The sequence below is a fragment of the Cornus florida genome, unplaced genomic scaffold (genome assembly GCF_030987335.1).
Source record: "Cornus florida cultivar Cherokee Brave unplaced genomic scaffold, ASM3098733v1 CherokeeBrave_3.0.0_Hap2_Chr06, whole genome shotgun sequence".
NCBI classification, from domain to species: Eukaryota; Viridiplantae; Streptophyta; class Magnoliopsida; order Cornales; family Cornaceae; genus Cornus; species Cornus florida.
In genome coordinates, this window is record NW_026775576.1 from 56,473,704 (window position 1) to 56,501,298 (window position 27,595).

The 27,595-nt window shown below is 33.9% G+C and overlaps 1 protein-coding gene across 2 annotated transcripts in view; it reads right to left on the bottom strand.

Annotated features, from left to right (window-relative positions):
• Nucleotides 1-10,786: 10,786 nt before the first annotated feature.
• The window catches only part of LOC132311576 (COP9 signalosome complex subunit 2), a 55,582-nt gene continuing 38,773 nt past the window's right edge, over nucleotides 10,787-27,595 (bottom strand). For both annotated transcript variants that reach the window (XM_059809551.1, XM_059809550.1), the window contains exons 3-12: nucleotides 22,525-22,603; nucleotides 21,110-21,350; nucleotides 20,959-21,033; nucleotides 20,732-20,866; nucleotides 13,265-13,452; nucleotides 12,030-12,098; nucleotides 11,839-11,929; nucleotides 11,597-11,731; nucleotides 11,230-11,342; nucleotides 10,787-11,116 (exon numbers count right to left, since the gene is read on the bottom strand). In XM_059809551.1, coding sequence (XP_059665534.1) covers nucleotides 11,026-11,116; nucleotides 11,230-11,342; nucleotides 11,597-11,731; nucleotides 11,839-11,929; nucleotides 12,030-12,098; nucleotides 13,265-13,452; nucleotides 20,732-20,866; nucleotides 20,959-21,033; nucleotides 21,110-21,350; nucleotides 22,525-22,603 — 1,217 coding nt within the window. In that variant the 3' untranslated portion in view covers nucleotides 10,787-11,025. The remainder of the gene's footprint in view (nucleotides 11,117-11,229; nucleotides 11,343-11,596; nucleotides 11,732-11,838; nucleotides 11,930-12,029; nucleotides 12,099-13,264; nucleotides 13,453-20,731; nucleotides 20,867-20,958; nucleotides 21,034-21,109; nucleotides 21,351-22,524; nucleotides 22,604-27,595) is intronic.

Here is a 27,595-nt window from a genome sequence, read left to right on the forward strand (position 1 = left end):
TTATAGAACTTTCAAAGGAATATATATATCTATATATACACACACCAAAAACTACGTTCCGTCGTACTCCACCATCACCTTTTTACAATTATTACCCGTGAACTTATCCGACTGCTCATGCATCGTATCAGCACACACGGTTTACACACGCAGTACGGACACGGTTTACACACGCAGTACGTACATGGTAGTACGGTACACTAATACTTTGCTTCCATATTATCCTTTTCATTTTAATTTTAATTTTCTTCAACTTATCCGTAAAATTAAATAAAACCCTCGTAAAATTAAATAAAACCCATTTTTATATAATTAATTACTTCCATTAAAATCCCATCAAAATTCAAAACACGTTTTGAAAATGATTTTATTCCAACAACTATATTCTTTTTTTTTTTTTTTTTTTTGCGGCAATAAATAAAATCACACCGATATGTTCTTAAAATCAATACATTCTGATAGTAACTTATTTGTTTCAGACACAATCAAGCGAGGAAGACGTATATTTGTCCAGTTATGTAAAATATTTTTCTAGAGAGAGAAACGGGGAAAGAAATGGCTGAAATGGGTTTGCTCCGTCACTCGTATTTGAGAGAGAAGAGAGACAAAGAGTGGGCCCGATGATAAGATTTATCTATATATATATATATATATCATACATGAGGGTAAAATAATAGAGGTTACTTTTGTCATCAAAATCTTAGACCGTTAATGTGGACATGTGAGTTTGGGACCATCTCATTGCCACATTAGTATTCGGTCTTCCATTCGGTTTGGGTACACAGTTTTTTTTTTTTAATTATTATTATAATAAAAAATAAATAAACAAATAAGAAGAATAATGACGCAAATACCACCAAATATAAGAAGAAAAACATTACTTTGACACGTCTTCTTTAAATTTTATATACGTGGCAATGTTTTGGATAAAATAAAAAAAAAAAATTGGAAAATTTTTAAACACTTTCGGTGTTTGGATAAGTTGGGTAAAAAAAATATGTTTGGATAAGAAAAACTTTTTTCATTTCCCATCCCATTTTCATTCTTTGCTGTCATAAATCATATATTCTTTTAAATTTATTTTTTTAAAATTATTTTTAATTACTCCATTTCACATTAAGGTTATCAAAATAACATTACGACCTAATAGTATATGCTCTACTTTTCAAAGGAAATTATAATAGTACAAGTTGTCAAAAGAACAAAATATGTAAGTGAGTTCAAGTTCCTAATACGATTATTTTACTAAATAAAAAGTTAATTGAAAGTAATTGCTTTTCAGTTTATTTAATTTATGAAAAAAAAAAAAGAAGATTTACACAGTGAAATTTAAACTTAAATAAACTTTTAAAATGTGTAACTTTTATATTTAAATCATTCGATAAAAATGTCCTGGTCCAGTCATAATAGCGGTAGGATTAAACCTAAGTTTGTTTGGGACTCTCCTCCACAAAACTCGGCTGGTCCAAGGACCCAACCCTAAAAAATCATTCTTGAAGCGTATACATTTTTTCATCTTCCAAACATGGGACAAGCAATTCCCACAAATTCATTTTCACATCTTTAAACTATAATCAAACACCTCACCTACAACTTAATTTTTCATTTATCTGAAAACGATTACAATTTTAAACAAATAAATATACCACATTTATTTATTCTTAAAAAGGAACGTTCGGAGAGAAACACACCCTAATTTGAACAAAGTTACTTGAACGTCACTGCTTACCAAACTAGTGTCCAAACCTTAGTGCAAGGGAAAATGTTAAGAAAGAGAACATGGCAATACAAGCCTTAATTTCTCAAGTGAGATAGCAATACAAGCTTTAATTTCTCAACAGAGATAAGGATGTGATGGAATCGTGAAAGTAATAAAATTAAATTAAAAATAATAAAAGCCGGAGCATAACTGAAGCCTTAAGAATAATACTCATTTAAAAAAATAATTGCGAGATAGGAATGTGATGGAATCGTAAAAGCAATAAAATTAAATTAAAAATAGTAAAAGTAGGAGCATATTTGAAGCTGTAATAATAGTAGCCATTAAAAAAAATTATGCCACTTATATCAAGGGTTCATTGATGTCATTATCGAGAAAACACCCTTGTCAGAAATTGCAACTCAATGTGGAGCCTTTTGAATCCCATAAATTATACCCCACACAAGGAAAGGGGTGGCTTCTATCATGTTCACAGGATATGCCTTTGATCCGATCCCAAACTTCCAACAAAATCTCTCAGATATTTTGTGATCCGTTTTGCTAATATGATTGATTATTCCATTTATCTAGTTCCATTACTATGATTTGTTAAGAGGTTTCATTCTTTAAAACTAAAATTATCAAAATATAATTTATATACATATACATATAATCATATATATATATATGCAATCCGTCTTGCTTAATTCATGTTATTAATGAATTATGTCATCTCATTAATCTCTAAAGAGATAACCTGAGTTATCAAGACATCTGCAAAGAATTAAATATTTATAACTTTTTATATATTTAAATTAACTTAGTAGAATATTTCTTAAAATATATATATATATATTGAATATGGGTTGGACTTTAATTGATGGTCACTTGGTCTATTGTGAATTATTATTAAAATTCACACTTTTTGGAGTTTTGAGTTAGAAATTGGAATGTACTAAATCAATCGTGTTATCTTTTTCACACTTTCGGTTTTTGTTATGTTTTGATCTAATAGTAAACGTCATCATCAATACACACACACAAATGGTGCATTTATGGACCACACTCCAAAAAATTGCAAAAAGTATATTATATCATTTAAGTGATCTTAAATTGTAGAAATTTGATAACTTTTCCTTTATACCTATTCAAATTTTGTTAAATAAAAGTTTTAATCGCAGAGAAAAAATATTTAATCGTTTTGATATTAGAATTAGTTGCATGACTAATCATATCTTGATATTATATTAATAAATCGTGATAAAACGCAAAGAAAATAAAGTTATAAATTGCTTTATTGAAGAAGCCAAATTAAAATGGAGGGAAAATTAGATTTTTTTGTGGCTAAATCTAAACAAATTACCCTAAAATAACTCCAAATTAAAATGAACCAAAAATTAAGATATAAAAGTGGGGCTAAATAGTTCTTGAGAGCAACTTGTTGAAAAAGACTTTTGAAATTACTTGTCTCACCGAAATAAAAGCCTAAATTATAATTTTTAAAAATTCACACACACACATTGATTATATATAACGTTATTTTTACAGAAACTCAAATACTCAACCAGAGCTTATAGCATTAGTCTAGAACCCATTAGTTAGGAAGCCAAATTAAATTGGATCAACCTTTGTGTAGGTTCATAAAAAATAAAGACATTGAAATTCAGGGTAGGACCAACCACCATTAGGTCAAGCTAGCTGTTTGATGATGACTTCTTTCCTTTAAAGGGTGGGTGTCAGGATGGTACCACAAGGACCAAACAACCCAGCATGCCCCCACTATTAATTTGGGATCATGCTTCCTGAGCGACTTATTCAGTCCGGATGAGGAGATGCTCGGTGATTAGTTTAAGAAGGGATGAAAATAATAACGTAATTCTTTTTTTTTGTTTAGTTAGATGATTGAAAAGGATTAATGAACACTTTACTTTGTTGGGTAAGAAAAAAGAGAGTTGAGATATTAGTAACAATATATTTATTTAATAATTATAAAGGGTAATATTGTAATTTAAATTTTTCTACGTTTATCATAAATAAAATTCATATGAGACGATCAAAGTAATGTAATTATAGGAAATGCCTTGGTAGCCCAGTTGTTGGGTTGTTTCTCATTGTCTTTGGGAATCATACTTTTCTTTTTCTTTTTCTTTTTCTTTTTTGTAAATAAAAACAAAAATTCAAAAAAAGAGAGAAAAAAATAAAAATAAGAAAGTGAATGTGAGAATATATTGCCAAGATAAAATAATAATAATAATAATATATTAATAGGCATGTGATTTAGCATATAAGACTTTAACTTTCTAAAAAGATGTCAAAATTCTAACTTCAGTAGATATTGTAAGTCCCAATTAGAAATATATATATATATATTATATTATGTAGGGAAGGCCCAATGTGGAATTATAGCCCTAGGCTTCTTTCCCTCTCTTTTTCACTTTATCCAGTTGGAGTAAAGTAAACAAAGAGTACTAAAAATCAATGCATCACATGTCACATGTACTCTGAATGATCATTAGTTGCCCAGTAATATCAATATATATATTATATTATGTAGGGAAGGCCCAATGTGGAATTATAGCCCTAGGCTTCTTTCCCTCTCTTTTTCACTTTATCCAGTTGGAGTAAAGTAAACAAAGAGTACTAAAAATCAATGCATCACATGTCACATGTACTCTGAATGATCATTAGTTGCCCAGTAATATCAACAGTGCATTGCATGTTTTCTGTTCATTGGGTGGCCTAGTAAGTATGGTTCACTGTACGGACAATACGCGAATTATTTATCGCTTCGTAATTATTTTTTAAGGGTTCGATATTATTACATATTTTCATAAACAAATTATTTGATTTATATTGATACTTACCAGGAGTCCATTACATTGTGACTGTAATTTCAAACCATAGTTGTAAATCATTATATCCCAATACAACACGAATTGAAATCCACTTCTTCATAACAGAGTACTGTTTTGTTCAGTAAATAAAATACATTACAAAAATATTACCATGTTAAACAAACACCTATCTAATAATGATATAGTACACCATGGAAAATGAAAAATATATAGCAACATGTACCTATCTATAATAAGGAATGGGACCAATGATTGATGAAAAAAAAAAAAAAGGAAAAAAAAAAAAGAAAATCAAATTAAACAAACAAAAACCACAATTGCAAGTAGCAGTCTGGAAAGAGACTGGTGGACCCTCTCTACTCTTACTACTATTTTAATTATGCTACCTAAAAAAGACTATATGACAAGGTAAACCTACCAAACTCAAAAAATCAGCCAACTATATATATATATATATATAGTACTAATATGTCCGTGTACATAACGTTTTTAAATATATAAATATACAAAAGTCAGTACTTGGTGAAATAATATATGTTAAATATCACAAACGTTTTTAACATGACATGATGGTTTATATTTTTTATTTGTTAAGTATTGCAACTCAAGAAATCTGTATATATATATATATATATATTTTTTAAAGATATTGTTTATATTTCTTAACACAAAAAAAACATTAGTTAAAAATATAAAAAAAGTAAGTATTTTAACTAAACAAAGTAAAATGTTTTTAAGAATTAATATATTTGGTTTCCAACTTAGAAAATAGTTTTCAAGAAATCTGAAAACATAATAAGTCTTTTTTTAACTTAGCTTTTTTGAAAACTCAGCAAAGTTGAATTAAGCTAAGTTTTTGTGTTGTTTTCTGAAAACAAAAAACAAAAAATAGAAAATTGTTCTTAAAGTTACAAACTAAGACCCTGTTTGATTTGCGCTTTGTTTTTGGCATTCTGTTTTAACCCGAAACAAAATAAGTGATTTTGTTATAAAGTGATTTGAATATAATCAGAAATATGTTTGGTAATGTCTATTTGTTGTAAGATTTTTTGAAACAAAAACAGGAAAACATATTTGGTAAAAAAAATATTACAAATTTGAAAAATATAATGGTTGGTTTAAAAATGTCATTTAAGATTTTTTTTTTTAATTTTCTACTGTTCATCGCTACAGTATCCATTACTACAGTGTTGAAACATGTAACTAAATTGGTGTTTCGATTTTTGGTTACTATTCACAAAACATTTTTGCCATTGTGCAAAACAAAATATTTTTTTACCAAATATATTTTTTTCATTGTTCACTGCTATAGTAATAGACAAAAACAAAAACACTAATATAAAGCACATACCGAACGGACCCTAAATAGGTCATAACTTATGACTCATAAGCATCCATATACTCTTTTAAGAATTTGCTTGGATATCTATAATTAGGACATTTATCGAGTTAAATAACAAAAACAAAAAATCATGAATATCAAACAAGCAAACAACTTGTAGATCTATATTGTAAGTCCATTCTTAAAATTGTACCCTTTTTTTTTTGTTATCAATTTTTATTGTGCATTTCAATTCATTGCTCTATACTATAATTGTCACATGTAGTGTGTGTGTATTTAACATGGTCACATGTAGTTCAAGGAGTGTGAATTCGTAAATTGAATCGGAGGAATGATAGATTTAGATTTACGAATTAAGAAAAAATTTGTTATTAGAGTGTCAATTTACATGTGAAACATAAAAGAAAAACTCCTTTGTGTTGTGGTATGTAATCCAATTTAATTAAAAATTATCAAATGATTAAATGGTCTAACGGTATCACCTCTTTTTATCCTAAAAGAGAGGTCAGGGTTCGAACATCGGTGAAAGTAAGGTGTGTGAGTTAATTGCTTTAACTTTTTTTTTAAAAAAAGAAAAACAAAACCTTAATTAAAAATTCAAAATTAAGCACATGGTCTAACAAAAATTAATGACAAAGACAACCCTATGCCAGTGGGGTTCAGATCTAGCCAAGCCACATTTACGTTACCAATTCTAGACCTTGTTTCGCATCATTTTCATGTAATTTTGGTTTAAACAAACCAGAAATTAGAGATACATGGGGGTCTCATATAGCAAAAGCTTTCACAATTGTCACACCTAAATATTAACTATACAACTACTTAAATATCCGATCTCATTTATTAAATGTGATAAAAAAATTTATAAAATTTGTGTGAACAAACAAAATTGGGTGGCTGCAATTGCGCGACGGTCTAACCTCAATTGGCCAACCTCATATATGATCCAAGAGGGATGGTATTTGGTTGATGCTTTGTATATATACATCTTTAAATTATGAGATATACATTCTCTACTATATTGGTTTTAGGTTTGAACTAGAGAGATGGGGTCCTTAAATAATAAAGGACAGAAGAGTAATTTTAATTACACCGACATTAAACTTGTGTCGCTTACAGAGGAGGTGAGTGTAATTTTTCATAATTGAGGAGAGGTTTTGTAAGTTTCCCTATTTACAGGAAAGGTAAATGTAATTTATCTATTTATAAATATATGTCATTACTTGGTGAAGTAATATACGTTAAAGATCACAAAATGTCTTTTAATATGACTTGATTGTCTATATTTTTCTTTTGTAAAATAATGCAAAGTCAATAAATCTGTTTATTTCTTTCTTTTTCTTAAAAGATGTTGTTTAATTTTTTTAATACAAAAATGTTATTTTAAAAAATTATATTTCAGTAACTATTTATAATATAATTGATCAAATCTTAAAGTTTAACATCTTTCATGAGTTGATAAATTTGAAAAGGACAAAATAATTGAATATTTAATAAGGTAGTATGGAATCCAAGAAAATAATATAATAACAAAGACTCCCACCTCACATCTTAAAAATTAGAAATTCGAATTTTTTTAAGGTCATTCGGAGAAAATTTTCTCAATGCACATAGGACAACCTGTGGTGATTTAATGTCAACCCTATGCCAGTAGGGTTTAGATCACAAATGTCACACCTAAATATCAATGGTTCTAAAACAGATGAGATTGGAATGTTAGTTGGTGAAATAATATATATTCATGAGCACAAATGTTTTTAACATGGTATGATTGTCTATATATAAATATTCGTTTGTTAAGTAATGCAAGTCAAGAAATCTGTGTGTTTCTTTTATTTCTTTAAAAGATATTGTTTAAATTTTTTAATATAAAAAATATTAGTTTAATCATAAATCAAAAAACATTTTTACACAATAATATTCTCACTTTTCAAAATATAAGGTTTAGGATTTCGAGTTGTCATAAAAATAAAGTGGGTGAATGAGTTTCTTGTCAGGAAGGGCTAGAATGGTTTGGAGATATTTTTTTTTTAGAGAGAGGGTGTAAGGCTCGAACACTGATCTCCGGACAGGGGAGCAACTCAACCACATCAGGCATTTGCGAATGGTTTGGAGACTTTGTACTCTCAAGGATTTAGTTTTCAGATAAGTGTTATTCTTGGTATTTAGTTCAAAGGGATAACTTAATGACAAAGACTCTCATCTCATATCTTGAAACTGGAATTCGAATCTTTTTAAGATTTCTTCTACAAATTTTTCTCATTTATTATTCGATACATCTGTAACGAGGGGATTGCATGTGTTCTGTTACATGTCACACCTAAATATCAATGTTACAACTACATGGCTTTCTAAAACAGATGAAATTGGAATGTTAGTTGGTGAAATAATATATGTTCAAGATCACAAATGTTTTTAACACGGTATGATTGTCTATATATTTTTGTTTGTTAAGTAATGCAAGTCAAGAAGTCAAGAAATCTGTGTGTTTCTTTTATTTCTTTAAAAGATATTGCCTAAATTTTTTAATATAAAAATATTACTTTAAAAAATCATAAATCAGAAAGCATTTTTACAAAATAAAGTAAAAGTAGTATTCTTTACATTAGAAAATAGAAGGTCTAGGGTTTGAGCTCTCAAAAAAATAAAGTTGGTAAATGAATTTCTTGTCAGAAAGGACTAGAATGGTTAGGAGACATTTTTTTTTAAAAAAGGAGGGTGTAAGGCTTGAACAGGAGCTTCCAGACAAGGGAGGAACCCAACCACAACACGACATTTGCAAATGGTTTGAAGACTTAGTCCTCTAAGGATTTAATTTTTATACCCTCGGATACGGGCTTCCGGACAGGGGAGCAACCCAACTACAACACGACATTTGCGAATGGTTTGAAGACTTAGTCCTCTAAGGATTTAGTTTTAAAAGAAGTGTTATTCTTGGTGTTTAGTCCAAAGAGATAACCTAGTGACAAAGACTCTCATCTCATATCTTGAATGCCGAGAATTCGAATCTTTTTAAAGTTTCTTTCACAAAATTTTTCTAATAATTATTCGGTACATGTATAACTAGGAGACTGCACGTGTGTTCCGTTACAAGTCACATGTTAAAAGGTAGGCTCAAACTCAATACTGATGCTACCTTTGACAATTAAGTTGATGGTTTGGTGCTTCCTAACCAAGTTAGACAAGCTGTTAAGAGGGCTACAGTCTTCCTCCAAGGAGTGGGCATGTGGTTAGGTAGCTGAAGTTGTAAGAGAATGTCTTCAGGGGTTATTTACATTTCATCTAGAAAGTGATTGCCACTCTGTGGGACAGCTGACCCTTGTCTTTGGCAATTGTTGAAGGAGAAATTGATACATGCCCCGCGAATCTCAACTCAACACGCAAATAAATTAAGCAACATGTAAATAATTTTTTACGAGAAATTATTATATGGTTCTGGGACTATTGGTCCCGGCCAATCATCAATTGACATGTAACCAAAAAGTGGAATAAAACTGACATAAATCTTACACGCTTATAGTTCTTATGGATACATTGGAGAGAAAAGAAAAGAAAAGGAATGACAGTAATAATTTTTATTCATGTTTGATTTGATATGAGAGAAAATAAAGGAAATGATAGTATTCTTGTTTAGATTAAGATAGATGACAAAAAAAAAAAAAAGATAACTAAATTATTATCATACACTTTTAATTAGATGGAACATAAATGAAATAACAATTTTCACCTTCTAATTATTAATGAGAGTTTCACAATTATAAAATACTACTTAACCCACTTCTCATTACAGGATATCAAGACCTAACATGTCTATGCAGGTCTCCTTCAATCCAAGCATTAAAAGTGATTGACCTAACCCAAGCATAGCAGTACTTGTCAATCGAAAATTTGTCCAGAATCATGTAATAATTTATCAATTTTTTAACACCCAAATAAATTATGTCAAGTTGTGATTGACCTGAATCAAGTAATCCCAGACCATGTATAAAGTTGTTATTGTTGAAGACATTAAGTTCTTGCTTCAATGTAAATTGGGTATTTCAGTTTTAAGCTGTTTGGTGCCCTATGACCTGCATTGACAGGTTTGGCTTTTATGGCTCCTTCATGGACTCCATGAGAATTTATCTTTTACGAAAAAAAAGTTAAAATATGATTTGCTTGTAAATACACATTTAATGCTGTAGTACTACTATATTATTTTAAGAAGTTGCTTGAAAATATCATCAATTAGGACATTTATCAAGTAATCAGCAGAAATATAAAATGATCGAAACAAACAGCAACATGAAATATTATACTGTAAGCTCATTCTCAAAACTGCATATTTGTATAAGTTTTTTTTAGATCTATATAATAAATGTCACATGTGAAATCACTTTAAATTCTTAGATTATTAAACTGAATTCAAGGAATGACATTTAATTTTACAAATCAAAATAACAATAATAATATTTTATCAATTCGCATGCAAAACGTGAGACGGAGGATTGTAAGACTTGGACCAACAGTAGTTACAATCTCAAAATTAAGCACATGCTCCACATGAAAAATCATTGACAATGTCAACCCATAGACCAGTTGGGTTTCATATTGCAAGTTTGTAACAGGTCTTTCAAGCAAGTACGGGGGCTAATATGGCAAAAGCTTTCTCAAATGTCACACCCAAGAAATGATAAATAGTCTGTGAGAGCCGGACTGTGAGAGTCGGACAGGAAGATGACATCATCATGATATCATCATATTTGATAACGCACATAAATATGTAGATGTGTCCAACTACCGGACTCTTTATCGCAACTCCACACCTAAACATCAATGATACAACTACACAACTGGCTGACCCCATTTGTTAAACGAGGTGAATCCATCAGCAAAGTTTGTGCGAACAGATGAGGTTGGACAATTGCAATTGCACGACAGTCTAAAACATTCCTCAATTGGAATTTAAGTTTTCCTGAACTAACTAATGTATGTGATATATAAAGTCAAAATATTGCCATATCCACAACGTATGCAACTCAGCACAAGTTCTAACAAGACAGCAAGATCAGTTTCAAATTAGTATGACAAAATAGTAAATCCAAAAGGGCAGTCTCAGATGACAAACATTTCTATCGGAAATCGCAACCTCAACACACCCTGTTGCCAACAGTTTGATAGATGGACCGAAGCTGTGTGTTCCATTTCTCTATAGCGGTGTACTTCTTCATTCCCTTTGACCTGCATCACATATTTTCCAATGGAAAAATATAATAACAAATGAGAAATTGATAGGCGGCAACAAATGAATTAATCGGAATGCAAAAAGACATATAGACAATTGTAAGTCTCACCTGTCACCGCGCTCTAACAGCCGGTTCACTTGGTCAATATGCCCATTTATACGATTATCCAGGATCAGTGAAACCAATAACTCCTCGACGTCTTTTTCTGGGACATTAAGCTCCTGGACGTGGAAACAAAAAATATTGTTGTGAAACTTAATATAGTTCAATAAATTGATTTAGGAACTATTATTCTATTATAACCATCCACTGTTAAGAAAAATGAAATACATTTTTAGAGAAGAATATATATTATTGAGAAAGTTCTGGGGCAGGTTAAAAAACTCTGGACCTTCATTTTCTGAAAAAAAATGATGACCCCTGTTTCCTAGATATAAACATAAAAATGAACAGAACTGATCTCTATGGTCATCACCTTTGATATGAATGGGATCCGAATTCTTGTATAGGGCTTGATTAGCTTGAGCAACACTTGTGTTCTGACATTCTTCAAAAGATCTTCAATGTAATTTCGAATAAATGGATCGTCCATTATTGTCTTCCTATTACTCTGAAGAAATTCCCGACGATTTGAAATCAGAAAAGGAAGGGAGAGGGTAGGAATGAAAAAACAGTCAAACAGGTAGACAATATTAAATCCAAGTACTATAACCATACCTTAAGGATTTTCTCAAACTCCAAAATCTCATTCCGTTGATAAGCTGCTATCAGATTTGTCATTGCCAGAACCTCAGGGTCATTTTTATATCTACAAATGAGCAATTTGGAAGATAATACATACATATATAGATATAAAGATAACAGCAGAATAAATAAAATTTTGACAATAAACCTCTCAAATAACTTACGGCTTTGCCTCCTGGCCGTCAAATGGGTTCACTTCAGATTCCATCAGCATATTAGCCAGAACCAAGTATCTGTCAAGTTAGATATTTACAAATGAAGATGGACCAATGGAAAAAGAAAAAAAAAGGGTCAAGTGAAAGGGACAAATGAAGACGCAGATATGTTAAAAGTAGGCAAATACAGGTATTTACATGGACTTTAATAGAGAAATACAGGAATGAGAATTCTCTGTATGGACGGACTAAATGTTAGTCTGCCAGTCTACCTCTATCCAAATCTGAGAGATGAATCTCAAAATCTTGTACTGTCAACTGACACTAACCTTCTCTATTTAGGAGCCATTTTAGACGACAGATTTTTACCTTAAAAAACACTATGTAAAACCTAATAGATATGTTCAACTTCTATAGATGTGAAGACATCCTAGTCTCTCTTTAACCATAAGACAAGCAGAGTGTTGGTAGTAATGTGCAAAATAATTGGTCTGGATTGGCCAAACAAAGGGTTAAACACCTGACTCCATGCTGCACATGGAATGACACATGACAATACATTAGTATGCAAAGGATGACACCATAAAATAGAGAAAAATGGGAAGAAATTTCAAGGATAATGAAAGATTGGAAAAAGGAAAAAGGAAGGGGGAGGGGAGCAGAAGGCGTCAAAATAATATTTGAAAATCAACAGATCTAACAAGCTGTCATGCAAAGACCTGGATTTATTTTAAGGCACAAAAGAGTTGGGCGCTTCGATAGTGTAAACAACGGTGCTTTGGCCTGAGATTCAGCTTAGACGACTGATAATTAGACACCTGACAACCATTTATCTATTTTTATTTTATTTATTTTTTTATGGGTAAGCAACTCACGTACACTTTTTGTCCAAGTGGGGCTTTGAGGAGACAACCAAGTTCATTCAAGTACATACCACATCAACCTTCATATTCAGAAATTTAGATTACTCACATCAGCCTCCCAAGGATAGAACTCACACATACATGTGCATGGATATATATATATATATATATATATATATAGAGAGAGAGAGAGAGAGAGAGAGAGAGAGAGAGAGAGAGAGAGAGTGACAGTGCCCTAGTGGTATTAGGCCCTTACTTCCCAAATGGAGGTCACGGGTTCAAGCCTCAGTAGAGGCAAGTGTGTGTGAGTACCAACTAAGACAGAAAAAAAGAAAAAGAAAAAAAAAAGAGAGAGTGAACAAGGAAGTAAAGAAAACATACTTTAGGCACTGGATGCGCCTATGGTTACCAGCTTCATCATAGTTCTTAAAAGCTTCAAAGAAATCTGTAGCTGCCTCTGCCCACTGGCGCTCGGCCATGTGCATTTTCCCACCACACTCACGAATGATTCCCATAATTCTTGGATGAGGTATCGCTGACTTGATTGATAGTGCTTTTTGGTACAATTGCTGCAACAAGTCCATATTTAAATGAATCTCAGTGTAAGAGGCAAATTGTAGGCCATACCAAAAATCATATTACTGAAATCATTCCAGAAATCAAGAAGCCTTCGACAAAATCATCCTGAAAGGGTAGCATCACATCTCCCAAATAGAAGATTAAAATATGAAAGTGGAATGTAACCAATTTGATGGACAATATTACAGGATATCAAGACCTAACATGTAAAAGGCAAATAGATAACAATGATAATAGTCATAATAATAATAACGCCTCAAAAAAAATGCTCTCTAATTACTTTTCCTCTTCCAGAATTCATATATTGTGTCATAAATCATCTTTAACCCTTATGGAAGCACTTGCCAAATTTATGCTCGCCTTAAGATGTGAATGCAGAGGTTTAACAACCAAAATTAATCAATATAACCCACAATTTGAACCTAATTTCATTAAAATAAAGGTATACAATCAGTCCAAATTCAGAAAAATCAAGTAGAGAGCTGCTTTGCAATGGATATTGCAGCCATACATGGAGTCCGATGAGAAAGTCTCTATCTTCAAATGCTATGAGAAAGTAAGATATGGAGTGATGAAGTTGTCTCTTTCTTCTCAATGTGGACCCAACTCCCACACTAGGTGTCCCTGAGGTGGCATAGCTCACGTTGCCAGGTGGTTCCAAGGTGGCATGCAACGTGGCACATTCAGAATAATCCAGGTGTCATGCAACGTGACACAGGATCATTAGAGACTCTCACAACCTTGAGTTTATTGGCGGATGTGAAGATTGAGGAAGTGTTGTGAGGAGCCTTTGGCAAGGCTTTTTCAAGTGTAAAATTCCAATCAAAGCTCAAGAAAACAGATTTTGGAAATGACTTCTCATGAAGGGAATGAATTACTTAATTCATCCCTAAGAAGGCAATCGTTCCATCCAATTGACTGCTGAAAGCCAATGTCTTTTCTCTCTTCTGAAATTTCTCCATTGAAGAATAACAAAATGCACTCTGACCAACCCCTCAGGCCCACCTTGCCTCCACTCTGACACAAGCCCCTGCACCGCCTCCCCTTTGCCAGAGACCATGTGCAATAAGAATAATAGCATCAATACAGAACAGACATCTGTAATTGTGAATCACTCATCTGTATAAAGATTCATTGATACTTGCATGTAATAGGCACCAAACATCTTATCGAGCGTGAATCTTCTTCATTCTATCACATCGAGATGTGTTCCCTTTTTTCTTTACCCTTCGTTATTTGATTCCAGATCTGTGTAACTTAGATCGCAGATACTTGAGATCTCACTAGGTCTTCAGTTCCATATTTATTGAAAAATTAGCATGTTGTTAAAGTAATGTGGATTCATTATGATTTATGACCAAAGATCATCATGCTACATGGACTCAGGTACGTGCGTCGGACACGGGTATGTAACCATGTGTCGGACGTTTCAAATCTCCAAACGGCTAAATATTCATTTTATTAATTATTTTATTTTATTTTATTTTTTTAGAGTAAAGTAATATCTAATAAAATGTTCAACATAGGAATTTAACAAATTTTAAAAGTAATAATATAATATAATTGAATAATTGGACATGCTTTTCAACTACATGTCCAACCAAAAGTGTCGGACACGTATCCCATACCCATGTCCGAGCAATAGGTGTCCGACATGGGTACTTCACTACTTTTGAAAAGTCCATGTAACATTGGATGGGCACTGGAGTTGGGCTTTTTTCTAGACTGAAAAATTTGGGCATTTCCATACAACGGTAAGAACATGAAATTGTTGTTAATTTATTTTGTCTTCGCTATAGAAAAAAGGGACAGAATCACGTTACATGTAGTTTGCCAAGAGTGTGTCTATGCATCGGACCCTCCCTGATTCCCAAATAGACTTGGGAGCTTGACTTGAAATGTGCCAAAAGTAAGGAACCACGTCCTCTGCAATTACATAGAAATTATAGAATATATGTTATATTAATATAATAGTGTAATCTATTATATTATTGTTCTTAAGGAGACACCTACGCAAGAACTAGAATTTAATTAAATGGGATGTGGTGGAAAGGTTGTTTCCAACTATCTAGGTAGGTAAAAATTTGAGCATTCTCCTCATCTTCATTGCATAAAGGGAAAAAGTGTTCGATTTAGGTCTGTTGTTCGACACATCTCATATTCTTACCTATGCCGTAACCAACAGTAATATGTTGAAAGGAAGAAGAGAGTACTTGTAGCATACTTTGACGTTGTGGCCCGAATTTTGTTTCGGACCAGCTCGCAAGTTGACCTGAATTTTTTTGCCCCTTTTTTTCCTTGTGGGTCATGGACCCTGTTTAGTACTCTCTTGTAGCCTGATATATAAGGGCGCTTAGAATTTGGAGTGAGATCAGGGAGAACTGAAAATTGCAGGTAAAAGAGTGAGAGAGAGTGAGAGCAAGGGTTTGGGGCTGAAACTTGTAATCTTTTGATTTTTGCGTAGTAAAATCTTTTGCCGGATCTTCACCGTGGACGTAGGCACAACTTGTGTCGAACCACGTAAATCTGTGTCTTGTGTGGTGCTTGTTTTTTTTTCGTGTTTTGTGATTGTTTCTTGGTTTGCGGCTATTTATTGCAACACATACCTTGTGTGCTACAACAAAAAAGAGTTTGCTTTCGACAATAGTATAATGCAATATCACCACCAAAGGTGCTTATACATCATTCTCCATCTCTTTTAAAGTTCATTTCATATTCATATTTCTGAAAAAACCTTCTTCCTTAGAGCTCCATCCAGAATTTTCATCAGAGTGAAACCACAAAAAATTAAAGTTCTTTTCTAAACGAAGACACAACTTCTTTGTAATGACCCACTCCACCACATGGTATGACATTGTCCGCTTTAGGCCCGAGCCTGCACGGTTTTGTTCTTGGGTTTTATCCCAAAAAGCCTCGTACCATTCTCAGATAGCATTAGCACATAAGAGAGATGTGGGATTGTGCACTCGTAGCCTGCCAACATAGTAGCCTGCTGGTGCCGCCCACAAGTCGGGGCCGCAATCGCCTCCCCCCCCCCCCCCCCCCCCCCGCGGAGGCCCAACGTCCTTGTTGGCCACACTTCTGGCTGGGCTCCAATACTATTTGTAGCGATCTACTCCACCACATGGTATGATATTGTCCGCTTTGGGCCCGAGCCCGCTCAGTTTTGTTCTTGAGTTTTACCCCAAAAGGCTTCATACCATTTAGAGATATCACTAGCACATATAAGCGATGTGGAATTGTGCATCCGTAGCTTGCTAGTGTCTCACACCCGCCCATGCACACCCGGAGTACCAACCTCCCTCTCTTTTCTCCCACTATGCATAACCTTTTATCTGTAATCCAATGATCAAATCTTCAAATCAAATAACAAGGAGAAAGAAAATCACTTTATTCTTTATTCCTTCATCTTTTGGCTTCCGAAGTATCCATGTTCTTCTCTAAAGTCAAACGACATGAGTAAGCCCCACATGCAATAAACCATAGATAGCAATCTGCAAACTCTTCCATTGATTGGGCTATATGATATTGACACGGTGAATCTATTATTCTTTGCTACAATCCTATATTGCATAGAAGCCTGATAATTAGAGTAAAACCCAGATCAGTGCTTTGTTGTCAAACCCAATACACGCTTGAGAAATTTCTGCACAATTCTGGTTCAATTGCATCGTGGTCCTCTGGCCACCTAATTTTGATATGCTGTTGTGTCAGTCATTTTTATGCACAATGTTCTACATAACCCAACTGATTGATCGAGCTCGTTAAATAAGAAACTCCATCGATCATTAACCTGACTAAGTTAGATCCAACGCATTTCAATACTAGCTGCAAGGAGAAGATGCTAAATTCAACACCTTCGAGAGAGGGTTTAACATTAAACGGCAGGATAAAATGAGTGGAAGTTGGTAGAACTACATCGTATAAGTTCCCAAATTTCCCACTTCTTAACCCCCCTCAAGCTTCCAAACTGAATCATATCAATGCGATTTGCTGCCGCCTCACTGATCAACTACACAGCATGAAGCGAGGTGCCTAGGGCTTTTCCTCATGTCAGCATGTGTAGGACAAATGGAAATAACACTCCTGCCAGCTTCAGTACCAAAATTAAAGTAGGAAAGCAGTGAATATGGCTTCAGGTCCATTACCAGGTAGCTTTTTGCAGCTAAGAGCTTGGTAAACAATAAAGTCTCATAGGTTTGCAAGAGTGTATCAAATAATTAGGGTTTTGAATTATAATCAAGCGAGGGAAGACCAAGATTTGAGGTACTTCATACAGTTGTGAAGAGTACCCACAACAGTAACTTTTGTGTTCTATGGATGAGTTATTGCAGGACGAAGGGTTGGGACTTGTGAAAAATGAATTTTACAAGTATGGGTGAGGGTAGGGGATTAAGCAAATCTAGATATGCGCATGTCAATGGTTAGTGCAGGAAATTAAATTCTTTTTGACAAGTAACTTTTATTAAAAGGCTCCCAAAAGGGAAGCATCCCAAACAACTATACAAAAGAATACAGCCCTATAGCCTCATACTATCCAAAAAAATCAACTATATCACAAGCCAAATATGGTGTTTCACAACCATGTCACATCTTCTACACCATCAAAGGACCAGTTGTTTCTCTTACACCACAAGCCCATCATTTACATAAAGGACCTGCCCTCCAAGTACCACAAGCATGTCTCCCCACTATACATCCCCTCCAAGACTCGAGCCTCCATTGCTGACCACTGCATAACCCAATGCATACTAAACAAGGCAAAGAACATAGCCCAAACATCCCAGGTACATTTAATTTCCTAGATGTATTACTAGCATAACCCAATTCATTCTGTGTGTTGTGTTTTGGTTAAGAGTTTTATTTTTTTTTGATAAGTAAAAAATATATTAGAAAAACGTTCAAAAGGGGAACGCGTCCCTAATACACAAAAACAAAAGAGCAAAAGCCAAACCTACGGACCAAAAGAGTCCAAGAGAACAAAAAAATCATCAATCGAGGAGCAAGCGCTGCCTCTATCATAACAGAAAAGAGAGCGAAGAATACGAGACTTTAGGTTTGCAAAAGACGATTCCTTTCCTTCAAAATTTCTGTTATTTCTCTCTCCAAATACACCACCAAACACAGTGTGGGGTGACCCTCCAAAAATCACGAGCATGATCAGTAACAGGGCATCTTCTCCAAGCATTAATTAATTGAAAAGAGTGCTTAGGCATTACCCATTGAACGCCAAAAATACTGAATATGAGATTCCAACCATCAGACACGACAGGACAATGCACAAGAATATGGTCCACGGACTCACCATCAGTTTTACAGAGACAGCACCAGTTAACAATGGTATTACTTCTCTTACGCAGATTATCCAATGTTATAATTTTTCCTTAGGTAGCAGTCTAAACAAAGAAGGCGACTCTAAAAGGAGCTTTAGAACGCCAAATACACTTCCATGGAAAATTATGTCCAATAAAATTAGACAAACACAAGAACATGGAACGAATTTTGTATCTACCATGAAGAGAGGGGGTCCACAAAATGTCATCACAACCTCTGCCAACATCCTTCTGTCTATACAACAGGTCGAAAAAGACGCAAACTTCTGCAATCTCCCAATCCTGAAAAGAACGCCTAAAACGCACATCCCACATAACTCCACTATTATCAAGATGATAAAAGTCAATTACGTAAGCACGTAACTCCACTGTTTTGGTTGAGAGTTTAATACATTGGGTTGGGCTCAGTTTTGACCCTTCAACTCGCTTATCCCACCCAACTTGCGCCCCTATATAACTTCAAAAAATCATCAAAGAGCATAAGTCTTGGAAGTTTCTCTAAAATTTGTTCTCTATTGAACTCAAAAGGATTACATAGAATTTTAGGTAATTCAGATTCTAATTTGTCTTGGATTCCATATTTATAAACTAGAGACTTTGAATTTATAGAAACCTACTCAAGTTCTTTGACAGACACAATATCACAACTTGACCAACAATACAAAACCTAAATTTACAAAAATATCCTTTACTGATTAATTTAATAAAAAGTGAAAGAAACAGAATCAGCAACAAAGGAGACTAAAAACTAGGACTAGATCAGAAAAATTTTACTACAAGAGGTTCAAGGTGGAACCCACCTTGATAACGGTCTGATTTCCAAACTTCTTCTTTTCAAACTTGCTATTTCTTAAACTTCTCATGGATAACATCAGATTTGTGTTCACACACTTATAAATAGACACAGAAGGTTATAGATTATTGAAGTGGAGGAAGCCACCTCCTCATGTTTCTTTTCTTCTTCTTCTTTTACACTCGTTTGCATTACGCAGTTGAAGGAATGACTACTCAATTTTTAACAGAGAATTGCACACATTTTTCACACAAATTTAAATTATCAAATATAGTGAAATCTTTCTTATTCAAAACCAAAACAAAATTAATATCTTATTTGACAATATATATATTGTAATTTGAGTAGTTGGGAAAAGGCTTTGTTTGTTGTTGTCGTTGCTGCTGCTGCTGTAACATAAACAGAGGGGTGACGTAGGACTTGATTTCAATTCTAGTTGTGTTAAATTTTAATAAATATATCTGGTTGTATCACATAATTATTATATATGCAAGCATGAATATTTCCAATCTCTAGACGTCGTAGAAGATTCCATAAATCCATGCCAAAAACTTCTTTCTAATACGAAGAAGAAACCAAAATATTCTTGAAACCAACAACTGGGAGTCTGGGACTATTTATTAGTTACAATAAACATATTACATATTACTTCTCGGCTTTCCTCAAATATCAAAGATTCTACGCACACTTCAATTACACGCTTTTGATCCTAACTAGTTGAATTTTTTTCTCTCTCATAACTCATCTTAACATATTACACATTACTTCTAGGCTTTCCTCAAATATCAAAGATTCTACATACACTTCAATTACATGCTTTTGATCCTAACTAGTTGAAAATTTTGACCTCTCTCTCGCATAACTTGTGATTTACCTATCAAAAAGAAATGACATGATTTCTTGATACGAAAAAGGTACAAGACAGGACATAAGTACAAAATACACACACACATATTATATCATAAGCAAGAGTAACAGCTTTATTATTAGTAAAGAGAGATTCTAGCTAAGCGTTATGTAAAACTCCCAGCTCACAAACAAAAGTACACTATGGCCATATATCCTTAGCAGGCATGCTGACACACATAATCTGTTATCTCAGCATACAAAAGGTAAGACAGCAAAAACTAAAGGATATCTTACCTTGAGCTTTTTGTTATTCTTTGTCTCAGTGTACATTTGAATCTCAATCGCATACACCTCCAACAATTGTGTTCCTTTCTTTTGATCATCTGTACCATCTTCTTTTTGACAAGATTTGCGGAGTTCCTTCAAAATCTAGTAATGTGCAACGAATAAAATTTGTTTTTATACAACACATTACACAATAGTAAGACAGCTAAAAGTAACTACCAGAACAAGCAACATACCTTACTCATCCGCCCATATTCGCCCATATCAAACCAAATCTTGCAAAGCTTTAAATTTGTCTTAAACCAAAGCCTCTACACAAGAAGAGGGCAATACATGACATCTTAGACATAAAAGGCTCCTGATTGAAAAATAAGATTAAATATTGACCTCATTCTTGGCCTCTTCAAGGGCCTTCAGGGTGGTTTGATAGAATTCCTGCAGGAGGATAAAGTTCTGACTGGCTGATCCAGATACAAAATCCATAATATTGTTAATACATTTTTCGCTGTAGTTTCGTGTTACTGCTGATTTGATATACGTTAGCATAACCCTATAGGCATCCATCATTTCTTTATACTTCCCTAATCTGTAATAGAGCTTTACAGTCTGCTTTAAAGCTTTGAATCCCCTGAAGACATGGGAAAAAGATTATTTTTCAGTATTAAAAAAAATCGTCATGAGATGAAATCAAGTAAAAAAAAGTGCAAATTTAAGAGGCCTGCTGTGACACATAATTAATCTCATGCACATATACTCGCAATATTGGATATGACATCATATTAGTGAAGGGTAATGTATGAACTCAAACTTCCAATTAATTTCTAATCCATCCTTAAATCAGAGCAAAGGTATAGAAAAATTTAGTCCAAAGGCCACAAAACAAATAACTGAGAGAGAGAAATAGAACACTCCTTTTCAAATGTTACCAACCAATGGGCCCGCTTCCGATCTCAAGAGAAGTTTTGAAATGTTAAAAATTAAAATATAGAAGATAACAATAAGAAATATAGGATGACCAAAAGAAAGACAAATATCTGAGTGTGATTATGAATTTATTGTATTAAATATATATATGTTTTTACATGTAGAAAAACAACCGACTAAAAAAATAGAAACATAACAATGATTATACAATGAGTTAAAACAAAAAATAACATTAACTGCAAATGTTTTACCCAAAATAAGAAGATAGATTTCAGCGTTCCTATTCCTTATAAAAGCCATCTTTAATGCACAAGATAAAATGGGATTTAGATGGAGCAACAACACACAGCTATTAATTATCAAAGAAATAAATGTTCATTCAACAGTTTTGACTTATCAAAGAAAAGAATGTTAAGTCTGAAGTTTTTACAGAAGTTCAGTCTCATTCCATTCAATGAGATGGACAGTACAGGTCTTAATAAAATCAGAATAGTGGAAGAAGAACAAGCAGCAGGAGTAACATATTGCAGCAATGTGATTCAATTATTAGGAAATGTAAGTAACAGAGTCCCTTTCCCCCATTTTTTATAATAAATCTTGTAAGCATGATCATATCTATGTCCTTTATATTCCAAATAAACAATGAAAACAACAATAATAATCATGGTGCTAAGAATAAGAATTGTTCTGTCAGTTTTATAAGGAAAATTACAGCATTGTAGAAAATGCCAGAAACTCATAATTTAAGGAGATAACATGTAAACCGCCTTATGCTCATGTTAAGAATCAGTATATATAAGAATATGCCACTACTTTGAGAAGGGGGAAGAGGTAATAGTCCCACTCAGCAGCAAATGTGAAAACTCTAAGCTACTCACCACTCAGCCTTCTCAGGTTCCATTCGAACTACTTCAGCGAAGCCCGCAAGCGCCCCTTCTGGGTCAGTTTCGACCAGACCTATGTAGGAACATACATACACATAATTAAGTTATAAGAAGAAACATGAACCCAAGTGTGACATTAGTAACTCTCTCTCTCTCTCTCTCCCTCTTACACACACATGATAATATAGCAACCTATAGGCAAAAAAAAAAAAAAAATGGGAATTCAGTATCCACACAGTATTAGCTGTGAAAGACCACAAAGATGGGATCTTTAGTAAGCTTCTGAGTATATTTTATCTAGATTATTCTTTATTAGCTCATCTTACAGCCCCTAATCTCGCGTTCATTCTGCCAAATGCTTCATATGTTTTTCCAAATATGCCACGTGTTCCTTTTGTATGCATCAGAGTATTTTACATATCTAGAAGTGATACCTTTCGATACCATGTCAACAATTATTACCCAAAAGAATTCTATTAGCTGGCAGCTAAGAAAATAAAGCACGGACATTGTCATAAAGACTGTCATGGGAAAAAAAACAAGTACCAATGTTAAAATTACTTGATGCAAAGACAATGACCTTAATAGATATCATACATGGAAAGGAAACAAATTGTGGCACTGTGTTCTAGTCATTCTACTAATTAAGATCAAGAATAAACTACCTTGACAAGGAGACATACGCTAACAAATTCAAAATGTGATATCAGTCAGATCATCTAGAAACAGGCCCTGGAGATGTAGTATCTCTAGGAGGATGAGTCAAATTGCCAACGAAGAGCAAAAGACCAGACAACTCCCTTGAAGTCCCACATATTAGATACCACAAAGTATTAAAATTTCTTCAAACCAGAAGCATAACAATGAACATAGAATTGCAATTATTGTTGCCAATGAAGAGCAAAATACCAGATAACTCCCTTGAAATTCCACATTAGATACCTCAAAGTATTAAAATTTCTTCAACCAGAAGAATAACAGTGAACATAGAATGCCACCATTGTTCAGATATTGTTACACCATTCTGGGAATGTGAACTTTCTTTGATTAATCTTATAATAGTTGTTTCAACTCTAATTAATTTCAGGTCGTATATTATAATTGGGTTGGTTTAATGCGTTACATAAAAACTGGCATGTATGAGTCATTTTTTTTCATGGCCCTAGTAGGATCAAAGCCTATCTTATAAATAGCTACAGCTTCCTTGCGTAGCGATGAAAAGTTTACAAATTTTGCAGTACTCTGATTTCAATGTGACACTTGCAGAACCTAGGAGTGAACCTTGAAAACCCTAGTTTGATACTGCCATTTGCTTCTACCTTCCTCTTTCTTCCTACTTCCTTTTTCTTTTCTTGTTATTCCCCCTTTTGATAAGTAAATGTTCATTATAACTTAACAGGGGGTAAAATCAATTATACAAAAGTTGATGCCTCTTCCTAAGTTTGTTCATAGCCAAAATCGTTCCTAGGACTGCCATCATTCCTACCAAAACATCCAACTTTAGAATGAGTTTTGGTGCTCGAGACCGCCTTCCTAGGGAATCAAACAGGCTTCCTCTCAAAGTGCCTAGAGAGATTTTGCCTCGAATTCCCACCAACGCATCCACCTCATCGCATCCTTAATGCAATCAATGGTGCTTTGGAAAGTTCTTGTCAAAGTCTATAAAAGTAGTAGTTATAGCCGGTTGTTATAAATGCTGTATGGGAAGCTTAAAAGTCTGTAACTGTCTGTTTAGAGAGAGTCAACTGTCGTTAATAGTTGTAATACAAAATGGACAACTCTCTTTCTCTGTGATACATTATATTATCATTTCTGATAACTACTGCTCTGGCTTTTCCCATGTTTCCCTTTAGAAATCTAGTTTCTGACGGTGATTGGAGTATTCTAGTCTCAATGTTGTAAGTGGACTTCTTGGCTTCAACAGCCGACTACTACCAAAAACCAACAAAGCTAAAACATAATCTGAAACCAAAGAGCCTTAAATGATATAAAACGAGGTTAAACAAACACAACACACAGAATGAAAAAGTGATAATCCTTCCATGAAAGTGTGAGATATAGAGCAATGACACCTAAAAAATGCCAATAGAGAGAAGGGGGGGGGGGGGGGGGGGGGGGGGGGGGGGGGGCGGATGCTTTGTCAAATTTATACATTAACATGAAATTTAGTACACATTACCAATATGTATCAAGTGGTAGCAATGCAGCCCACAACAGGAAAATATGTAGAACTGGCCAATTTAAAGTACACAAGATTAATTATTCTTACTGGCATGTATGAGTCATTTTTTTCATGGCCCTAGTAGGATCAAAGACTATCTTATAAATAGCTACAGCTTCATTGCGTAGCGATGAAAAGTTTACAAATTTTGCAGTCCTCTGATTTCAATGTGATGCTTGCAGAACCTAGGAGTTAATCTTGAAAACCCTAGTTTGATACTGCCATTTGCTTCTACCTTCCTCTTTCTTCCTACTTTCTTTTTCTTTTCTTTTTATTCCCCCTTTTGATAAGTAAATGTTCATTATAACTTAACAGGGGGTAAAACCAATTATACAAAAGTTGAAGCCTCTTCCTAAGTTTGTTCATAGTCAAAATCATTTCTAGGACTGCCATCATTCCTACCAAAACATGCAACTTTAGAATGAGTTTTGGTGCTCGAGACCGCCTTCCTAGGGAATTTAAACAGGCTTCCTCTCAAAGCGCCTAGAGAAATTTTGCCTCGAATTCCCACCAAAGCATCCACCTCATCGCATCCTTAATGCAATAAATGGTGCTTTGGAAAGTTCTTGTCAAAGTCTATAGAAGTCGTAGTTATAGCCGGTTGTTATAAATGCTGTATGGGAAGCTTAAAAGTCTGTCACTGTCTGTTTAGAGAGAGTCAACTGCGTTAATAGTTGTAGTACAAAATGGACAACTCTCTTTCTCTGTGATACATTATATTATCATTTCTGATAACTACTGCTCTGGCTTTTCCCATGTTTCCCTTTAGAAATCTAGTTTCTGACGGTGATTGGAGTATTCTAGTCTCAATGTTGTAAGTGGACTTCTTGGCTTCAACAGCCGACTACTACCAAAAACCAACAAAGCTAAAACATAATCTGAAACCAAAGAGCCTTAAATGATATAAAACGAGGTTAAACAAACACAACACACAGAATGAAAAAGTGATAATCCTTCCATGAAAGTGTGAGATATAGAGCAATGACACCTAAAAAATGCCAATAGAGAGAAGGGGTTGGGGGGGGGGGGGGGGGGATGCTTTGTCAAATTTATACATTAACATGAAATTTAGTACACATTACCAATATGTATCAAGTGGTAGCAATGCAGCCCACAACAGGAAAATATGTAGAACTGGCCAATTTAAAGTACACAAGATTAATTATTCTTATATCAATGTCATGAACAGCAGCTTTGGGGAGGATTTCGACAATTGACAACTTGAAGAAGAGCCGGCTGGTATGAACTGGTGTTCTATGTACAAGAGAGATGAGGAGTAAGTGAACATCTCCTTTTGCATTGTCTTGCGACTATAAAAGTTTCGACCATGTTTTTTTTTTTTCTCCCTATGTTTGATGTCCATTGGATTTTGCTGGATTCTATAAGGAGCAAGGCTTGCAGAGGTTGTATGGACAGTCAAGTCCGAGATGGTTGGAGAACCCCACCTCTGCTTATGGTGGGGTTTGTGGAGGGAGAGGAATATGAGATCCTTTGGTACGGAGGAAGCTCCTATTTGATTGTTAAAACGCTCCATCTGGAATTCTCATTTTTTTGGGGTTCAAGGGTGACATTGTAAATCTAGGCAGGACTTTTGCAAATTTTATGGATAGCTTGAGATCTTAGTTTTTTATTTTTATTTTTTTATTTTTTTATATATATATGGGAGTGCTCCTCTAATAAGCTCTCTTTAATGAATTTTTACTTGTAAAAAAAAAAAAAAAAAAAATCATTCTATGAATCCAAGAATCTTTTTATATCATATACCTTATATGCATTTATAATCCGCACGTGTTCCTTAATTTAAAGTTAAAAAGATTAATTACACTTGCAAATTTTTTTTCCTGCTATGTAATAGCTCGCTGGTTTGTTCAAACCACCATTAGTACAAACGTGTCCAAGTCTTTAAAGTGGAGTAGGTTCATAGTTTGTACTTCCCTTTCTTGTTGTTCTGGTGTTGATGCAATTTCATACAAAATGGGCAATAGAAGATGGGAAACTTAAATTTGAATATCTTGGACGTTCATCTTCATTAATGAAGGTATAGAATTCATTGTTTTTTCCTCTTTTTCTAAAGACAAACTAGTTTTCGTACTTCCATTGCATAACCAAAATACACTTTTTTTATAAGTATCATAAAAGGCGCACATCCCAAAAGAGTACACAAGGACCAAATAGGGACCCTAACCACTCAACAAATCCACAAAATCCACTATCTCCTGAGCATAATGGTGATCCAAAGAATTTCCTTCTCTCTTTTTCATATGGAATGCCACCTTCCCTACATAGTTATTTATGGCTCATTGATCCTTCTTGCTAGTGGAAGGCCCACATCACAACCTTCCTGGCCTTCCTCAAACCATTGTTGCCCCTTCCTATTAAACCATACGAATCCTAACTATTCCTTTTTTTTTTTTTTTTTTTTTTTTTTTTTCTTCGGCCCCCACAAATAACAGAGCCAAACTACTTAGTCCATCTCATGTTGCCAACTATTGCTTTTCACACACATGCATCCACTAATCGCGTCACTGGCATTAGAAATCCATCTCGAGTGAAATAGGAGAAGCAAAAAGAGGAAAGAGAAGATGGGTGACAAATTGGCAGCACACTAGAAGGCCAGGTAATCCATTAAAGCAATATACACGACCGAGACTACATTTCCCAATATAAAATCAATGTGGTTGCACAATGTGGTGGTTTTTTTTGCGACTTATCATCCATTATCCCAAACCCAGGGAAGAACCCAACAGCCATGAAATGGCCAGTTGTTGAGCAAACAGTTAATACCTAGGTAGTGCCCAAATATCTAATAAAAAAAATTAAACCATCAAGTAAAGAGCAAAGACA